Source organism: Teleopsis dalmanni, chromosome X (assembly GCF_002237135.1).
Source record: "Teleopsis dalmanni isolate 2A chromosome X, ASM223713v2, whole genome shotgun sequence".
NCBI classification, from domain to species: Eukaryota; Metazoa; Arthropoda; class Insecta; order Diptera; family Diopsidae; genus Teleopsis; species Teleopsis dalmanni.
In genome coordinates, this window is record NC_051848.1 from 61,877,073 (window position 1) to 61,894,534 (window position 17,462).

The 17,462-nt window shown below is 30.9% G+C and overlaps 4 protein-coding genes across 4 annotated transcripts; 1 reads left to right on the top strand and 3 right to left on the bottom strand.

Annotated features, from left to right (window-relative positions):
- Window positions 1-2,856: 2,856 nt before the first annotated feature.
- LOC119662666 lies at window positions 2,857-3,354 on the bottom strand. The gene is made up of 2 exons (XM_038072345.1): window positions 3,257-3,354; window positions 2,857-3,185 (listed from the first exon to the last, which is right to left on the bottom strand). The coding sequence occupies exons 1-2, from the start codon at window positions 3,317-3,319 to the stop codon at window positions 2,928-2,930; spliced, it is 321 nt and encodes a 106-aa protein (XP_037928273.1). The 5' UTR covers window positions 3,320-3,354; the 3' UTR covers window positions 2,857-2,927.
- Window positions 3,355-4,341: 987 nt separating this feature from the next.
- LOC119687168 lies at window positions 4,342-4,789 on the top strand. The gene is made up of 2 exons (XM_038101385.1): window positions 4,342-4,429; window positions 4,501-4,789. The coding sequence occupies exons 1-2, from the start codon at window positions 4,367-4,369 to the stop codon at window positions 4,756-4,758; spliced, it is 321 nt and encodes a 106-aa protein (XP_037957313.1). The 5' UTR covers window positions 4,342-4,366; the 3' UTR covers window positions 4,759-4,789.
- A 6,192-nt stretch (window positions 4,790-10,981) lies between these two features.
- On the bottom strand, window positions 10,982-12,112 carry LOC119689347 (protein SGT1 homolog). Its single transcript, XM_038104166.1, has 2 exons — window positions 11,478-12,112; window positions 10,982-11,425 (listed from the first exon to the last, which is right to left on the bottom strand). Exons 1-2 carry the CDS (start codon window positions 12,056-12,058, stop codon window positions 11,371-11,373), a joined length of 636 nt encoding a protein of 211 aa, XP_037960094.1. The 5' UTR covers window positions 12,059-12,112; the 3' UTR covers window positions 10,982-11,370.
- Window positions 12,113-13,446: 1,334 nt separating this feature from the next.
- Window positions 13,447-17,170, bottom strand: LOC119688497 (pickpocket protein 19-like). The gene is made up of 6 exons (XM_038103173.1): window positions 16,953-17,170; window positions 16,248-16,887; window positions 16,043-16,192; window positions 15,859-15,991; window positions 15,417-15,659; window positions 13,447-13,672 (listed from the first exon to the last, which is right to left on the bottom strand). Exons 1-6 carry the CDS (start codon window positions 17,168-17,170, stop codon window positions 13,452-13,454), a joined length of 1,605 nt encoding a protein of 534 aa, XP_037959101.1. The 3' UTR covers window positions 13,447-13,451.
- Between the last annotated feature and the right edge of the window lie 292 nt (window positions 17,171-17,462).

Consider the following 17,462-nt stretch of genomic DNA (forward strand, 5'->3'; position numbering starts at 1 on the left):
TATGTACGTAAAATAATCATAACTCTTAAATTAATGCGTGTAAGCGGTTCAATAAAAAAAGTGAACCTCCAATGTTATGCAAAGTAAATAAAAGAGAAAAGAAATGACTGAGCGAAAATCGCTTTACATTTGACCAGAGGTTCAGTCGACTAAACTGAACCCCAAGTTCATACAAAGCGTGTAAATACAATTAAAGTCACAGTTGCCGTTTTATATGAGCAAATGGTTCAGTAAAAAAACTGAACCGCGCATAGTAAATACAAAGTAAAAGAATAAATGAATGTATGAGAGTTTCTTACTTTTATTAAACCAAAAACAAAGTCATTATTGCAATTTTATACTAGCAAATGGTAAAAGTAAAGAAAAAAATTAAAGAAATTTGAAGTGAAAAATAATATTTAAAAATAGATAAATGTGTGATTAAAGATTTGAATTAAATATCTTTTTTTAAACGATCTTCTGAAAGAAAGGTTTTAATTCATAAAATGAATAGACCAACTCCAGATATGAAGAAATTGGTGCCTGATGTAAAAATGTCGAAATCTGTGATAAGTCGCCGGTTTCCTACAGCTATTTACCATAAAAGCCAGTGGACCACAGGCTGCGAACATTTAAATAAATTGTGTTGTTGGTCTTGTACGCTATTTGCTTGTGGAAACGACAAAACTCAGGAGTAGGGGGAATATGTTACAGTTGGAATTCTGTTTTGATCAAATTGTGAATATCTTGCCAAAAACCTGACGCCTCGCTACTGCTAACAGCTATCAATATGAGTCTGCATTATAATAAGAATGATGCGGCAATTAAAGGATACGTTATAGGAAACTCATATACAGGTTATAATAATACAAATCCTAGAGTCAGTAATACAAATCCTAGAATTAAGTCCACATGCTGCACTTTATGAAGAGATAACACTTGGAAATGGAATGATCATAGTCACACCAATAATTGAAGCAAGTAAACTAAAGCCAATATACTAACTAAATAAAACAGATTCTACAAGTAGTAGCGAAAGCCCAAGCCAATCTAAAAACAAAACCATAGAAATCACAAATAAACCTAATGATTGTCGAAAATACAGCACCGCTTGTCCAAAGCTGTCAACAACTTCGCATCCAAACGCGCATAGAAATTTGTTGAACAAATTTGATGGTTAACGTATGTATGGAAATGTCAAATCAAATTGTGGATGCATGTCGAAATCAAAGAATAATGGGTCGTTCTCCAAAACTTTGACTCTCTAATGACACTTCACGGAATATTTTTGCTTGACTTGCATTGAATGTATGCAGACACTACATAAAAGACTTGAACTAATCTTTAAAACTGTAACTAGGTATATTTTTCGCCACACTTGACACACAGCATGTCAAGCTCCATCAAATGCTGATTGAGTACTTCCCACCGTACATAAAGCAGTTTTTTTCAATGTGGGGTTAACCTGTTTAAGGAGTAATTCAAGGTTATGATAATTTATTTAACTTAATGGATATTTTGTATAAATTTTATAATAGCTAGACTACATCAGCAAAACAAGTACGATAGGTGAGCTAAGAGGCCCCAAAAATACATATTTTATTTTTTATTTCTTATAAGTGGTGGTTTCTCTAAGGTAGTGGGAATACTTTTAATAACGAACACCACTGATAGTATATACGACATTGTCAATACTATCACGACATTGTGTCACTTCGTTTCAAGCTCTATACAGGATGATGATCGTTATCAATAAATTAAAGCTCAGTTAGTCCGAATTTGTCCTAAATTATCACATTTTTTCAATTCTTTTAATTCGTAGTTTTTAATAAAATCAGTATATGCTTCTTAGAAGGGAACGTCTCTGATTTCTTTTTTGTAAGTAAAGTTGTCATTTTAATTTCTTGTATATCCTGGTACCTTGGAAACCAAATTATTGCACTTCATTCTTTTTTACGGAGCGTGAAACTCACGGCAAATAAAACACAAAGTAATATTCCGGCGATCAAAATATTTCTATATCATGGTAAACTATATTTTAGACTCTGTAAATGAAAAAATTATGTTTCATTAGTCCTTAAGACTTATTGAGTTTAAATTCGAATATTTTTACAGCATACTGGTCTACAGCGTATTGGAGATTTGAAAAATATTTATCGAGTGGTGCTTGATATATTTGCGACTTAAAGACTATCAAGAGATAGTTTCAGTTTTGGAATAGTACATCCATTTCTACTGGAATTATTCTAAATTGCTATAGATTAAAGGAAAAGGGCCAGAAATAAATGCATACAAATTATGAAAATGTATTAGGGAACTCTTTGAATATCTGACAAAGTTTTCTTCAATTGATAACAAATTTAATTAAATGGATTAGCTTTGGGGTACAAAATATAATGAAAATTGATATAGATAGTTTTGACTATTTCCAGTGAAATCGTATTAAATTTTTCATTCTCCTTAATTTAATTTAGTTTTATTTTTAATTTCAATAAGTTTTTTAAATCCAATTCCTATGGATCCGTTCCTCCTAGAAGTACTGTTTTAAATATTTTTTACCTAAATAGGTTTTTCGTCTTTTGTTTCATGAAAATTTAGACGAATCGGAAGCGATGAATTTAATTTTTATCAAAATCTATCGCGTTTACAAAAGAATAGCCCATATACAGTGGTAAAAACAGGGTCATCATACAGTTTTTCAAGTTGTTGGATTGTTCTATTTCTATATAATGGCCTTTCTGTGTTATAAAAAGGACTATAATATTGATACACCACACTAATCATATAATAAAAGGAATTCTGGGTTCTTTACAGAGGGCTTTATTTATTGCCGTATTTGTATAATTTTTATATATTTTGGATCAATAACATTGTGTGTGTTATTTTTATATTTATTAATATTTGTCAGTGTTTTTAAATGTTTTTTACAATACAAACTAATTCCAATTTCAGCAATCAAACCAATCAAAAATTAATTCAAAAAAGCTGTCGTCGTCGTTATCTTCATCTCGTGGCGTTGTTGTAGTTGGAGTAGCTGGAGTAAGTGAAGTAAGTGAAGCGGCTTTTTTTGGTTTTGGTATTTCCAATAAAATTTCATATATTTCCTTCAGGTTATTTTCAGATTCCTCAGCTATTTCAACTGCCCTTTTCACAGGAACCCCTAAGTCAATTAACAAATTAATCACGTCATATTTGTCAACGGCGGCCTAACGTGTGTCAATATATGAAAATGTTATTATTAATATATATTTAAATAAATAAAAGTTTTGATATTTACATTGACAAACATGAATCCATTCAACAGCAGACTCAGGAAGATGCAGTAAGTCCATAACTTCATTTTGTGCTTCGACAGAACTTTTCTCAAAACTGAAGTTTTCAAAGGAAAACTTGCCTTTTTATACAATAGTTTTTATCTTAAATAGTTGAACATAAATAACTTTTAATTATTTACTTTAATTACTTCTCGACAATGTGACATAAGTAAGTAATTTACTATCATCTTATAGGTATATATTGAGAAACCCAGTGCTTTGTTTAGTAGCGTGGAATTATTAGTTGTAATTTTTTTTGTATTTTAAGATATTTAGATAATTTCTTTGTATTTAAATAGTTTAAAAATTTTTATAGAAATTTAATTATAAACTCTTAAAACTTATAAACAATATTTTTAATATTTATTATTTATTGATAATAAACTTATTCAGACATGCGAAATGTATGCTCGAAATAAAGACGTCCATCCAATGGTAATATCTGTGATGTTAAAAATAATATCCATTAAGAATGTTTACGGCACGAATCAAACTGTGGATAAACGTCGAAACCACAGAATTGTAGGTCGTTTTCAAAGACTTTGATTCTCTGATGACACTTCATGGAATACTTTTTCTTGATATGCATTGCATTTATGCAAATAAATTTCAATTGACCCGGAACTTCAACCAAATATCCAATATATTGAGAGATTTGTGATTGGGTGGGTTTTAGAGAAACTTGATGAAGATTCGCTGTTTCAAAATTAATGTATACAATATTTCAGTAATTTTATTATTAAAATAATTTGCAATATACAATGTTGTTTGTTTTTTTTTTCAATATATTTCAGCAATAAGTTTAAATATATGTGACTTGTAAAATATGTCATTACATTAGACATTATTAGACATTATCTATAGGAATTTGTAAAATTTTTACATTACGAATAGAAAATTTGTAATAGATAACTCATATTTCTTTACGAACTCATGTAAAATGATCTGAAATTAATTAAAGTAAATCACTTTTCATTATTTTCAATTACTTCTCAAGATAAAAACTATTGTATAAAAAGGCAAGTTTTCCTTTGAAAACGTCAGTTTTGAGAAAAGTTCTGTCGAAGCACAAAATGAAGTTATGGACTTACTGCATCTTCCTGAGTCTGCTGTTGAATGGATTCATGTTTGTCAATGTAAATATCAAAACTTTTATTTATTTAAATATATATTAATAATAACATTTTCATATATTGACACACGTTAGGCCGCCGTTGACAAATATGACGTGATTAATTTGTTAATTGACTTAGGGGTTCCTGTGAAAAGGGCAGTTGAAATAGCTGAGGAATCTGAAAATAACCTGAAGGAAATATATGAAATTTTATTGGAAATACCAAAACCAAAAAAAGCCGCTTCACTTACTTCACTTACTCCAGCTACTCCAACTACAACAACGCCACGAGATGAAGATAACGACGACGTCAACTTTTTTGAATTAATTTTTGATTGGTTTGATTGCTGAAATTGAAATTAGTTTATATTGTAAAAAACATTTAAAAACACTGACAAATATTAATAAATATAAAAATAACACACGCAATGTTATTGATCCAGAAAAATTTAAAAATTATACAAATAAGGCAATAAATAAAGCCCTCTGTAAAGAACCCAGAATTCCTTTTATTATATGATTAGTGTGGTGTATCAATATTATAGTCCTTTTTATAACACAGAAAGGCCATTATATAGAAATAGAACAATCCAACAACTTGAAAAACTGTATGATGACCCTGTTTTTACCACTGTATATGGGCTATTCTTTTGTAAACGCGATAGATTTTGATAAAAATTAAATTCATCGCTTCCGATTCGTCTAAATTTTCATGAAACAAAAGACGAAAAACCTATTTAGGTAAAAAATATTTAAAACAGTACTTCTAGGAGGAACGGATCCATAGGAATTGGATTTAAAAAACTTATTGAAATTAAAAATAAAACTAAATTAAATTAAGGAGAATGAAAAATTTAATACGATTTCACTGGAAATAGTCAAAACTATCTATATCAATTTTCATTATATTTTGTACCCCAAAGCTAATCCATTTAATTAAATTTGTTATCAATTGAAGAAAACTTTGTCAGATATTCAAAGAGTTCCCTAATACATTTTCATAATTTGTATGCATTTATTTCTGGCCCTTTTCCTTTAATCTATAGTACTTTAAAATACTTTTGTTAGACATGGATGTACTATTCCAAAACTGAGATTATCTCTTGATTGTAAGTTGAAAATCATACGTCGTCAATATAGCAAGAACAACTCGATAAATATTTTCTTTATCGGTAACAAAGATAGATGGAAGAAAGATCGATCCTGGATAGAGCTTGGATTCAAGTGACTTAGTTCGTGGCTATAGGGTCATTGGTGTTCATTGACCAGTAAATACCAATGTCGAAAAGTTATGAATCTTTAACCAAAATTTCAAAAGTTGCAGGAAACAACAGAAAAAGAGATGTCTAGACACAAAATCCTGTGAACACAGCTTTTATATTATGACATATAGCTCAGAATCCCTTTCACAAGTAACAACTTAACATCAAAACAATTGTCGTTAAACCTACACTAACTGACGAAATTACCAGAATAGTACTGCCACAGTCCTAAATCTTCGACTGAGATTTAAGTCGAACATCTAAAGCTTTAGGAAGCTAATGACCTTATAGTTGACTGTAGTAGTGAAAATAAATATTAAATATCCTTTATGTGTGTGTAATAATAATATAAATCTTGTTATACAAACGAAAGGATAGTAAACGGAACAAAAGGATAAAGACTGAAAAGGGTACTTAATCACGTCACATACACCCATTGGTATACGTTTTGTCCCTGTAAATAAATATAATTTTCTCTAATTCTAGTTCAAATCTGTCCGAATTTTAATATTCAAAGAAAGAGTCAGCTTTACAGTTGCATGACTCACCAAAACATGTCCGTGATATCCAAAGAGCTCAGAGAACATACAAAATTTACATACATTAAGACCGAAAAGTTTTCGGAAATTCTCATTTAAAATTCGCGCGCTGTATATTTTTCGATATTTTAAGTTTATGTAGTTTGGCAGAAATTAAGGACAATTACTATGCCAAAAATGAGCGCGATCTGTCAGACAGTTCGTTTACGGCAGCTGTTGAAACCAGTTCACCTCAGTAGTGCGTTGCGAAAAAAACAATGGAAAAAAATATTGAACAAAGAGTTTGCATCAAATTTTGTGTTTCGAACGAAATTTCGTGTGCAGAATCGTTGCGAATGCTACAAAAGGCTTATGGGGAATCAGTTTTATCGAAAACTCAAGTTTATGAGTGGTACAAAGCCTTTCAGGACGGTCGTACGCCCGTCGAAGACATTCCGCAACGCACTACTGAGGTGAACTGGTTTCAACAGCTGCCGTAAACGAACTGTCTGACAGATCGCGCTCATTTTTGGCATAGTAATTAAGGACAGTGCCGCCAAACTACATAAACTTAAAATATCGAAAAATATACAGCGCGCGAATTTTAAATGAGAATTTCCGAAAACTTTTCAGTCTTAATGTATCTATATATATACATTTAAACACTTCCTAAATTATAAATAATTAGTACTTCTTCCTAAAATCAGGGAACAGGAATTGGTTAGTTTCTTGAGTACTTCTCAAGAATTTGATATATACTTCTTCGGAGTTGTGAACCCAAACGATGTTGCGTTGGTTTATTTTGGATCGGTAGATGGAAATCTATAGTAATTGCATTAGAGCAGTTGTAGATGTTGTTGTTGTTTTTCACGATGTTGCAGTAGCATATCAAAGAACAGATTTTTAGAGTAATTTGTCCACTAAAATTTAATAAATTCATTATTTACTTTGTCGCTATTTAGATCAGCTTCTGACCAAGGTTCTAGTTGATTCATATGTCGTTTAACATAATTTGTATGAGCCCATTATATGTGGATTCAATATGAATTCTATTCCAGGATATACATTAATTCATAATTTAAATCTGCGGCTAAAATATAGCAGTGCATCTAATTTTAGTTTTTTTGTCCAAGCTTTTGATGCGGAATTTAATGCCTTCTTGAGTGTGTTGTCATCCTTCACGTGCTTCTGAATAATCACTGTATGCATTAGCAGTCATCATTAGTGTTCAAGCGTAGACACAATAGTGTATCTGCGTTACATTGCACGGTTGAAGCATCGCGTCTAATATCAATATCATAAGCCATCAGAACGATAGCTCAGCATAGTAATCTGGGAATCTGATTGAAGTCATAGAAAAATATATGTATCATGATTAAATTTGGTTATCAATGGCTTATGATTGATAAGAAGCACTTATTTTCTGCCACACAAATGTTGATGGAATCGTTTTACTCCGAAAATTTAAAAAACTTCTTTCTTTTCAATTAAATTATTTTTAACTTGATCCTTATTAAGTGTTTTAGTTGCGAATGATATAGGTCTTTCGCTGCCAACCGGTTGAATGTTTGACAATACTTCACCGATGTCAAATTTTTATGCATCAGTGGTGTGAACACACCACTGAGATGTAAGATGTGATGTGAGATGTGAGATGAGATGTAAAGAATGTCAAGGTTGAGAAAAAGTGCTACTTTTGGAACTCCAGCTAATAGCGTGTTCTTTTTGCAGAGTTTATTAAATCACGGACATACAGATGCGCATTTTAATAATTGATGATTTCTCTAAGGTGGTTTAAAATTCCTCGTAAGGAAGACACTGACATTGAAAGGAGAATATTGATAAGTTTCAAGTTTTCTCAACTTGTTTACTGAGAGAATGCAGCACTTTATATTTATTACCTCAAATTGAATGAATTATGTATTTAGGAATTAATTACAATAACCAATAAGATCTCTTCATTAGACCAAATTAAATAATATTCAACGCTTTTTTAGTCACTGAATCTGACAAAGATAATAAAAGAAACTTCCGAATGGTTATTAAGACAGTGGCGGATAATGACTTTTTCATATTCAATTAAGAGCACATGTTAGTTTCAAAGTGGAAGATTCATTTCCACTATCCTTATTTCAAACTTCTCTAAGTCAAAGAAGAGGAGTTAAATATAATTGCATACAAATTATGAAAGAGTAAAAGGAAGCTATTGAAATATTCATTTTCTGTAATGACAAATTCATTCAAATGTATTAGACAAACGCTGAGTTTCGGACTACAGAGTTAAATAGGCCTTAAAATACAAAATTCGTACCTAAGTCCATTTTCACTAAAATCGAAATATAGTTTTCTTTGTCCAATTTGCCTTACATTTGGCTGCAGTAGTGAAAAGCAGGTGATTCCAGTTTGCTAAGCTTAAACTGCACCTATACGTTATAATCTTTCTGTGTTACAAATTTGTTGAAAAACTTAATCCGCCACAAAAATTATATATCAGAATTTATACTTCCAGTTCATTGAGTGGGCTCTTCTTCATCCAGCACTATACTCTCCACAGAGGAAGTAGTCATAATATGTATACATAACATTTTTTGTGTGTTAATTTGCTTTATTTGTATAATTTTTATATTTTTGGAATCAATGACATTGTTAAATTTTATTTGTTAATATATGTTAATGTTTTTTTAATATTTTTTGCAATACAAAATAGTTCCAATTTTAATCAAACCATTCATAAATATAAGCTAAAAAGCGATCGTTGTCATGTTGGTGGCTTTGGAGTAGGTGGAGAGGCTGCGGTTATTTGGGTATTTCCAATAAAATATCATATATTATGCCTAGATCAATAGTGGGGTCATCAGCTATTTCAACGGCTCTCTTCTCAGAAACTCCTAAGTCAGTTAACAACCTAATCACGTCATATTTGTCAACGGCGGCCTAACGTGTGTCAATATATGAAAATGTTATTATTAATATATATTTAAATAAATAAAATTTTTGATATTTACATTGACAAACATGAATCCATTCAACAGCAGACTCAGGAAGATGCAGTAAGTCCATAACTTCATTTTGTGCTTCGACAGAACTTTTCTCAAAACTGAAGTTTTCAAAGGAAAACTTGCCTTTTTATACAATAGTTTTTATCTTAAATAGTTGAACATAAATAACTTTTAATTATTTACTTTAATTACTTCTCGACAATGTGACATAAGTAAGTAATTTACTATCATCTTATAGGTATATATTGAGAAACCCAGTGCTTTGTTTAGTAGCGTGGAATTATTAGTTGTAATTTTTTTTGTATTTTAAGATATTTAGATAATTTCTTTGTATTTAAATAGTTTAAAAATTTTTATAGAAATTTAATTATAAACTCTTAAAACTTATAAACAATATTTTTAATATTTATTATTTATTGATAATAAACTTATTCAGACATGCGAAATGTATGCTCGAAATAAAGACGTCCATCCAATGGTAATATCTGTGATGTTAAAAATAATATCCATTAAGAATGTTTACGGCATGAATTAAACTGTGGATAAACGTCGAAACCACAGAATTGTAGGTCGTTTTCAAAGACTTTGATTCTCTGATGACACTTCATGGAATACTTTTTCTTGATATGCATTGCATTTATGCAAATAAATTTCAATTGACCCGGAACTTCAACCAAATATCCAATATATTGAGAGATTTGTGATTGGGTGGGTTTTAGAGAAACTTGATGAAGATTCGCTGTTTCAAAATTAATGTATACAATATTTCAGTAATTTTATTATTAAAATAATTTGCAATGTACAATGTTTTTTTTTTCAATATATTTCAGCAATAAATTTAAATATATGTGACTTGTAAAATATGTCATTACATTAGACATTATTAGACATTATCTATAGGAATTTGTAAAATTTTTGTATTACGAAAAGAAAATTTGTAATAGATATTTCTTTACGAACTCATTTAAAATTATCTAAAATTAATTAAAGTAAATCACTTTTCTTTATTTTCAATTACTTTTCAAGATAAAAATTTTTGTATAAAAAGGCAAGTATCCCTCGAAAACTTCAGTTTTGCGAAAAGTTTTAACGAAGCACAAAATGAAGTTATGGACTTACTGCATCTTCTTGAGTTTGGTCTTGAGTGGATTCATATTTGTCAATGTAAGTATCAAAACTGTAATTTATTTAAATATATATAAATAATAGTTCCTAAATATATTTGACGAGTATCAGGCGGTCTCCGATCAAACCACACCAGAAACATTGACAGAACCAGTGACACCAAAAGAAGAGGACGACTGTATAATTCTATTTTTGTTTAGATTATTTGATTTCTAAAGTTATGAACATTTGCGTTTGGAAAAATAATCTAAATATATTAAACAATTATTTGACATCTTGAAAATATCAAAACATTAACATATATGTAAAATAAATAAACAAAATATGTGCTTATATTAATATGTCTTATCTCTGTAGTTTCCAGACAACTATTATTTTACTATTCTGTTAAATCGGTATATTAAGTTTGTTAGAAAGTTTGTAACAATAACAGGCACTTTAGACTATGCAATTTAATGGTTGTAATTGGTATGTAATACATACGCAGAAGTGTAATATTTTTTATATTATATCATACATTACAGATATGTTATACTTTCAAGGCATAAAATGAAAATACTAGTTGAGTTACTCACAAATTGTGAGCAATAAATCTTATCAAATGAATACGAATTAATTTTAAAAAGAAATCAAAAAGTTTGTGATAAACAAAAATTTATTAAAAACTTGATATAATTGAAATTTTTGACCTTAGCCCTAAGAAAATGATTTCAGATGTCGATGCGACGATATATATATTGATAAGTCGGCATATTATTCATAACAAAAATCTATTCAGACCCAATATTCTCTTTCAGATTTTATGCTATTTTTTTTATATCACAGCCAGGCTTCCTTGGGTCATAGCCTAGGATCTATTTCGAGATAAAGAAATAGAAAAAATATTTACTTGGTTCTTCTTTCGGTCTTTTGACTTCCAGTTCCATTAACATTTTTTAGAGTTTTTAATACTCTGCAGAAGTCTTAATATATTTAAGACAGGCTTCTTTGGCTACGACATTTATTTTCGTGAATTGAAGTAACTGCAAGTAATAAATATTGATTTGATACTTCCATTGCTTATTTCTCTTTCTGATCCATTGTTTCTTCTTCTTCTGCAGCAAACCTTCCTTGTCTAGGATGTTAGTTTTTGTAATTCGAGAAGGTTGGAAATAATAAATATTTACTTGGTTCCTCTATGCTGTTTTCCCTCTTCTGATTCTTTGCTTTTTTGATTGTTCTTTGTATTCTTCATGAAAGCCTCTACGTATTTCTGCCATCCTTCCTTGGCTATTGCATAGTTTGTGGCATAGTCCCTATTTTGCGCTTCAAAATACATTTTGTTTATTTGTGTTCGTACTTCAGGTGAAAAATTATTGTACACAGCTTTCAATAAACCACACATACCCTTTTCACTACAGTTGGGTACATGATCTTCCTTATTGATGCTTGGTCGTCTGTATGTAGTCATTGGAAAAGATATGCTTTGAACCTCAACTGGCTTTGATTCATAAAATTCTAAACAAGTCCAACGCTCATTGGTTTCTTTCATTAGTCTAATTTCAATTTTAGTAGGAAATACTTTATATGAAGACTGCATTACTTTTATAGCATGTAACAGCCTTATATCAAAATTGTAATTCTGAGCGGTTACCACAAGACCTTCCCGTGAAATTTTGACATGACAATCTTTCTCGTCTGACTTTTTTAAAAATATAGTAACAACTACAAATGTTTCCGATTGATACCAGTCATGGCGCACCGACATCTTTTGAATTTTGTTTATTCAAATATACTAAATATATACCAAATTATTAAATGATTTTTTGAATTTACTAAATAATTATACTTTTTTTATAAATAGTTATTTCTGATAAAAAATTTCAAAATCCAATCTCTATGTTGTCTATGTTTTTTGCGTAAATAGAGTTTGAGGCATTGAAAACGTTTTCATAAAGCGAAAACGAATCATATTTTTGGAATTTTATATCAAGTTCGTTGGCCTATCTTATACCCTTTAATGTCATGACCAGTAGAGGATTGCATTTTAATATATAGGTATTAACTAAGACCAGTGCAGTCTGATTGTGTTATAATTTACAGAATGAACTCTATATCTCTCACTATGTGCGTATTATTGCGGCATATCGGAAAACGTAATAGTGGACGGATTTTAAAGAACCTATTCTAATATGATACCCTGGGAAACGCAACCATCTCTCTCTTATATAATTAATGAAAAAATCATGACAGCTGCCAGCACATCAAACTGATCTACACCACTTTCGCAAAACATCTTTCGTTTAAACCTTGCTGTCCACTCTGTTTGAAGGGTAAAGACACCACAGAATATTTTCTTTGCTTCTGTCTTGTCGTTTCAGAACACAGTTTAGAGTTGTAGAATATGATGATAACCAAATAGTTCTGAAGCCAGCTCTCCAACTCTTCGCGATGATCTCTGCTTTCCCAACAAGGGAACATCAGAATTGTGATATATCAGAATGAGATTCACAGTACAATCGATCTTCACGGTCTGAGTGTGGTCTTTTTTCTACCTGTCATTCCCAAGAAGTAACTTTAGTGGGTTGAGATCTTCAACAGTGGCTTTTTTGCTTTCCACTTATTGGAACAAAAACAACAGAAATGTTTGTTTAATGACGAATGGGCAGATATTAGTGACAACATGCGCTCTAATCTCGGAAAATAGGCTTGTTTATATTTATATTTTAAAAAATGATCTGTTATAAAATTATTATAACAGAAATGGTAACATATTTAACCCACACATTTTGGATTTTGAATATATATTTAGGTAAATGGGAAACTATAGTATATAATGCCTTCTGACGGGTATCGAGTACTATCACTTTTGATGAGCAATGTTTATATTTTTCTTCCTTGATCTGTATCCACAGCACGCGGCTGCAAAGTTCCCTATTTATTTCTAAGAGGTGGTTTTAGTAGGTTCAAGTCTCATACTGTCTCATTCGATGCTTTCCACCTACTGCAAAAAGAAAAAATATGATGTGGAATTATTATTATCAACTGTGTTGTTATTATTTATATATTATTTGAGTATAAATTTTACAAACTTTTACTATTATTAATTATAACAATTATAACTATGAAAAATAAAATAAAAACTAATATATCCATAGAATTTAGTAGTAACTATCTTTTACATTATGGGTGCTCTGTGGTGTTACAATTCTTTGCTTTAATCCAAGCCATCGGAATTTTTGAAAAAATTTCCATTGTTGCCATTTTTCTTTTAATTCATCAATTATAAAATGTGGCAGCTCTATAAGGGAAAAATAAAGCAATTCCACCGCGCTGATCAATGAACAGCCCAGAAATAGTCCGGCAATACCACCGAAAGCAGCTCAAAATATATCAAAAAATAAAAATCAAATATATAACAATTGAAGCATAAAAAATATATAATATATACTTATATAGAATAAAAATGTGTTTATAAATATATATAAAAATTAATATTTTTTTAGTTGAAATATTAATTAATTTTAACATTTAATAAATCAATTATTACTCTTTGTGATATATTGTATTCAAGGTCTCAAGATATAGTCACGGATACACTTTTCTGCCAATAACACAAAAGATACAAACCATTCATTTCTATGCAGAAGTAATTATTTCAGTTCAGTTTCTTTATAATACATACATCATGCCTTTATAATCTATATTATTTTCTTCTCGATGATGGCAAGTACAAATATTTCACATCTTAGGGTCTCTGAATACAACGGTATTAGTGTTATTTTTGTTTATATCTACTGAATACTTCTACTTTCTAATGAAACTATTCATTTATATTTGCTTTAGTTTCCATATCTGCGATTTAAGCCTATTTATTTCCTTTGCCATTATTTCATCCATTATTTATCCATTATTTTAACAAACCATTAGTTGCGTATATTATTATTTCCAGGTCCGGTTCAAGTTTTCGGTAAGAAAAAAATAGATACGCATTTTTAAAGCATAATAAAATGAAGTCACTCACTCAATTAATCATTAAGCTCTAACCCAGAAAAAAATTATATACCTAAAATTTATTAGAATATTTTGATTAAGTTAAGATCAGCCAGAAAGAGAGCATGAAGGATGTTTCTTCACGCTCAAGACCTTATAACCTAACAATCTTAATCTCATTTTTGCATATGCTAGGCAATATATTATGCTCTATCTTATCCACATGCCAATCATTCAACATAATTGATATCTTGGATCTACGATGACACCCGTAATAGTCATGAGGTGCTCATTTGTATTGTCCTATTAAAGTTTCGATCAATATTCAATACATAATCGATCAATATAATTCTGCAGAATTAATGGCTAAAATTGGTTTTGGTCTTATAGGCGAAGTAGCAGAGCCTTTATCTTGCCAAGTTATCTGTCGATTCATTATCTATTGCAAAAGTCCATATAAAGTGTAGTTTATTACAATTTAATGGCTTAGAAGCAGTTTGATTGTCACTATGGAAGGCACTGCGACAGTTTGACTGTTACTGTGGAAGGGAAGTACCCCTTGCTATTGTAGTGCTAGTGTTGAAATAGCTCCTGAGTTGGAATTTTTTGATGTGATACTAACCCATTTTTCTCTGGAGGCCCACTTTTTCGCATTTATTAGCTTTTCTGCTCTTTTTCATTTTACTGCATTTGATTCTTGAGGTTGATCTTCACGTTCTTAACTAAATTTATTTCTAGTATGAATACTAAAGTCAAAGCTTAACATATCAAAACTGAAACAATAAGTTAATATTAAAGAAGCTAAAAAAGTTGGGATATGGTTCTTGGAACATGAAAGTACATATCGTCAAGCGGAGGCTTCTACAATTCCAGTTCTAAAGAAATAATATACTTGCATTGTTAAGTTATATTCCTTGCTATTAATTTAAAACTTATAATGTTTTCCAATCCCATGCTCTTCCATTTTCCTTATAAAACGTGAATGGATTTACACGTCATGTTGTTGTGGCCTATTTTGAAAAAATGTATTTCCTATTACAGAAATACTTATACACTCTATTGCAGTACAATAATTTTTAGCAAAGAGTATCGGTGAATCCCAAATTTGACTATTCACTTATTCTTGAACTCACCTAATAAGTCAACCCAATCGAAAACTAGACGTGTCCGATAGAGCATTAATGTATTAAAGCGATAGTGTACATCCAAGTCGACATATGACTCATTCTCGCGTAATCTTTCCGGCAAGTACAATGTACGCAAGTATGGATTATAGAAGAGAGAATAGCAATTCCGCAGACACTCACAGACCATTCCTGGAAAGTGATTTCTGACATATTTTTCTTCGTCTTGCAAATGTGAGTAGCGCACAAAATCTGAGAATGAGAAATAAAATCAAGAAAAGTTTTTAGTGTTAATAAGAAGTTCGGCAATAACAAAAATTGTTACGAGAGAACCATTATTTTTTGCTAAGCACACTAAGTCCTTAGTCTCGCATGGAGGAAGTGTTCCTGACATATTTAAAAGCATAGAGTTAATAATATTAACTAAAAGAATAGTATTATATTAGCTCACCCATTGGAAATAGTAAGTCCATGGTACAATTGCAAAAACGCATCATGTATTCCTGATGACACTGGGACTCACAATTCTCAAACATGTATATGAAGCCCGGCAATGATTTAAAATTAGCACTCGTTATTTCGTCCTATAAATATTTTTTAATAAAAAATATTATATTAAAATAAATTAATATTACAGAAAATACGCAATGTCTTTGCGAGGATGATATGCTACGTGTCGCTTTATCGAAAAAATACATAATGGGCTCCAGTATACACATCGCTCTGGTATCGATCGGTACATTAAAATTGTCACTGTCCCAGACATTTGGTTCATTTATCATTACCTATAAATGCAAATATTATAAGTGTAAGCCGACTATGTTTCAACATGAAAATTACATTTATGCCTTTATCATTTGTATTATTGGGATAGTGTTTATGTTTATTTATAAGTACGCGTAAAGTCAGAGCACTAGTGGGCCCCGAACTACCAGTACGCCACGGATAAAATGGATCAGCGCGTTGCAAGCTACGTCCTTCTTCAGTCTCCATCGTGTTGAAAGCATAGCAAATACCCCGTTTCGTCTTACGTTTGAGAAATATTTTGCAGCAGTCCAGGCCGTAATGACGCCAAATACAAGATGTCAACAGTTCATCGCAACGCCACGTCATAAAATCAAATACCAAAGTGAAATTGATATGATTTAGGAGTTCTAAGGGTTCATGCTCTAACACTGCAAATCGATCGAATTTAGCAAAAGCAATGTCATCGTATGCAGCAATTATTTTCTCGAATAAAGCTATTTTCTCCTGTGACTCTTCAGCAGGTAAAAATTTCGCCTTGGCTGCCTCCAAGCGTTCCCAGTTGAGTCGATTCAGATTACATATTGTGACAACGGGAAAGTGCAATCTGTAGACTGGAAAACGTGTGCTTTCAATTACAGTTTCGAAACGTTCCTCATTGAAACGCTTTGAAATGATTAGGCAAACGTAAATGTAACCTGAAAAAGCAAGTAGCACGATTATTATCCAAATTAACCTGAAATGAAGAGGATATTCAATAATAGCATATTGCTTCATTTATCACAAAAGTTTATATGTAACCTCTCGTATTTGTTCGTAGAGTCACTCAGTAGTCGATTGACGCCATGTATAGATGAACTTTTGCAAAATTTGTTCGCCAATTCCCAAGCAGTTGAGTTGCGCTGCGAGTCATTTATTGGCTTTTCGACAGTCCAACGCATCGTCTGCATATCGGAATACTTACGATTAAGTATTCGCAATGCATTTGGCTGTGCTGGAGTGAATTGGGGAAATACCATAGCTGTAGTTTAAACTGCAAGAAGAAAATGATTTCTAAAAATGAGATATATATCAAGAAAGAAAAACATGAATGACGAAATACACAGGTGGCTGATGAAATCAAATAAATTCAACTACAGTTAACCTGAGTTGTTTAAGTACAGAAACCTTGCCAAAACCTGTAAGCTACTGCCATAGTCGTATAAGACCATCCACTTACCAGTACTTATTTATTAATACAAAACTTAGGTGCTTAGCAAAAAGCTTTCAGAACTTTTCAACACATTCCAAGGAAAAGTTTTATGAAGAATA

Coding starts and splice junctions, on each gene's coding strand:
- LOC119687168 (XM_038101385.1), top strand. CDS start 4,367: ATGAAGTTATGGACTTACTGCATCTTCCTGAGTCTGCTGTTGAATGGA. Junction 4,430..4,500: donor ATGGATTCATGTTTGTCAAT/GTAAATATCAAA, acceptor GACACACGTTAG/GCCGCCGTTGACAAATATGA.
- LOC119662666 (XM_038072345.1), bottom strand. CDS start 3,319: ATGAAGTTATGGACTTACTGCATCTTCCTGAGTCTGCTGTTGAATGGA. Junction 3,186..3,256: donor ATGGATTCATGTTTGTCAAT/GTAAATATCAAA, acceptor GACACACGTTAG/GCCGCCGTTGACAAATATGA.
- LOC119689347 (XM_038104166.1), bottom strand. CDS start 12,058: ATGTCGGTGCGCCATGACTGGTATCAATCGGAAACATTTGTAGTTGTT. Junction 11,426..11,477: donor AAACAGCATAGAGGAACCAA/GTAAATATTTAT, acceptor CTAACATCCTAG/ACAAGGAAGGTTTGCTGCAG.
- LOC119688497 (XM_038103173.1), bottom strand. CDS start 17,170: ATGGTATTTCCCCAATTCACTCCAGCACAGCCAAATGCATTGCGAATA. Junction 16,888..16,952: donor TCTACGAACAAATACGAGAG/GTTACATATAAA, acceptor TCTTCATTTCAG/GTTAATTTGGATAATAATCG. Junction 13,673..15,416: donor CGATTGGGTTGACTTATTAG/GTGAGTTCAAGA, acceptor ATATATTTTGAG/CTGCTTTCGGTGGTATTGCC.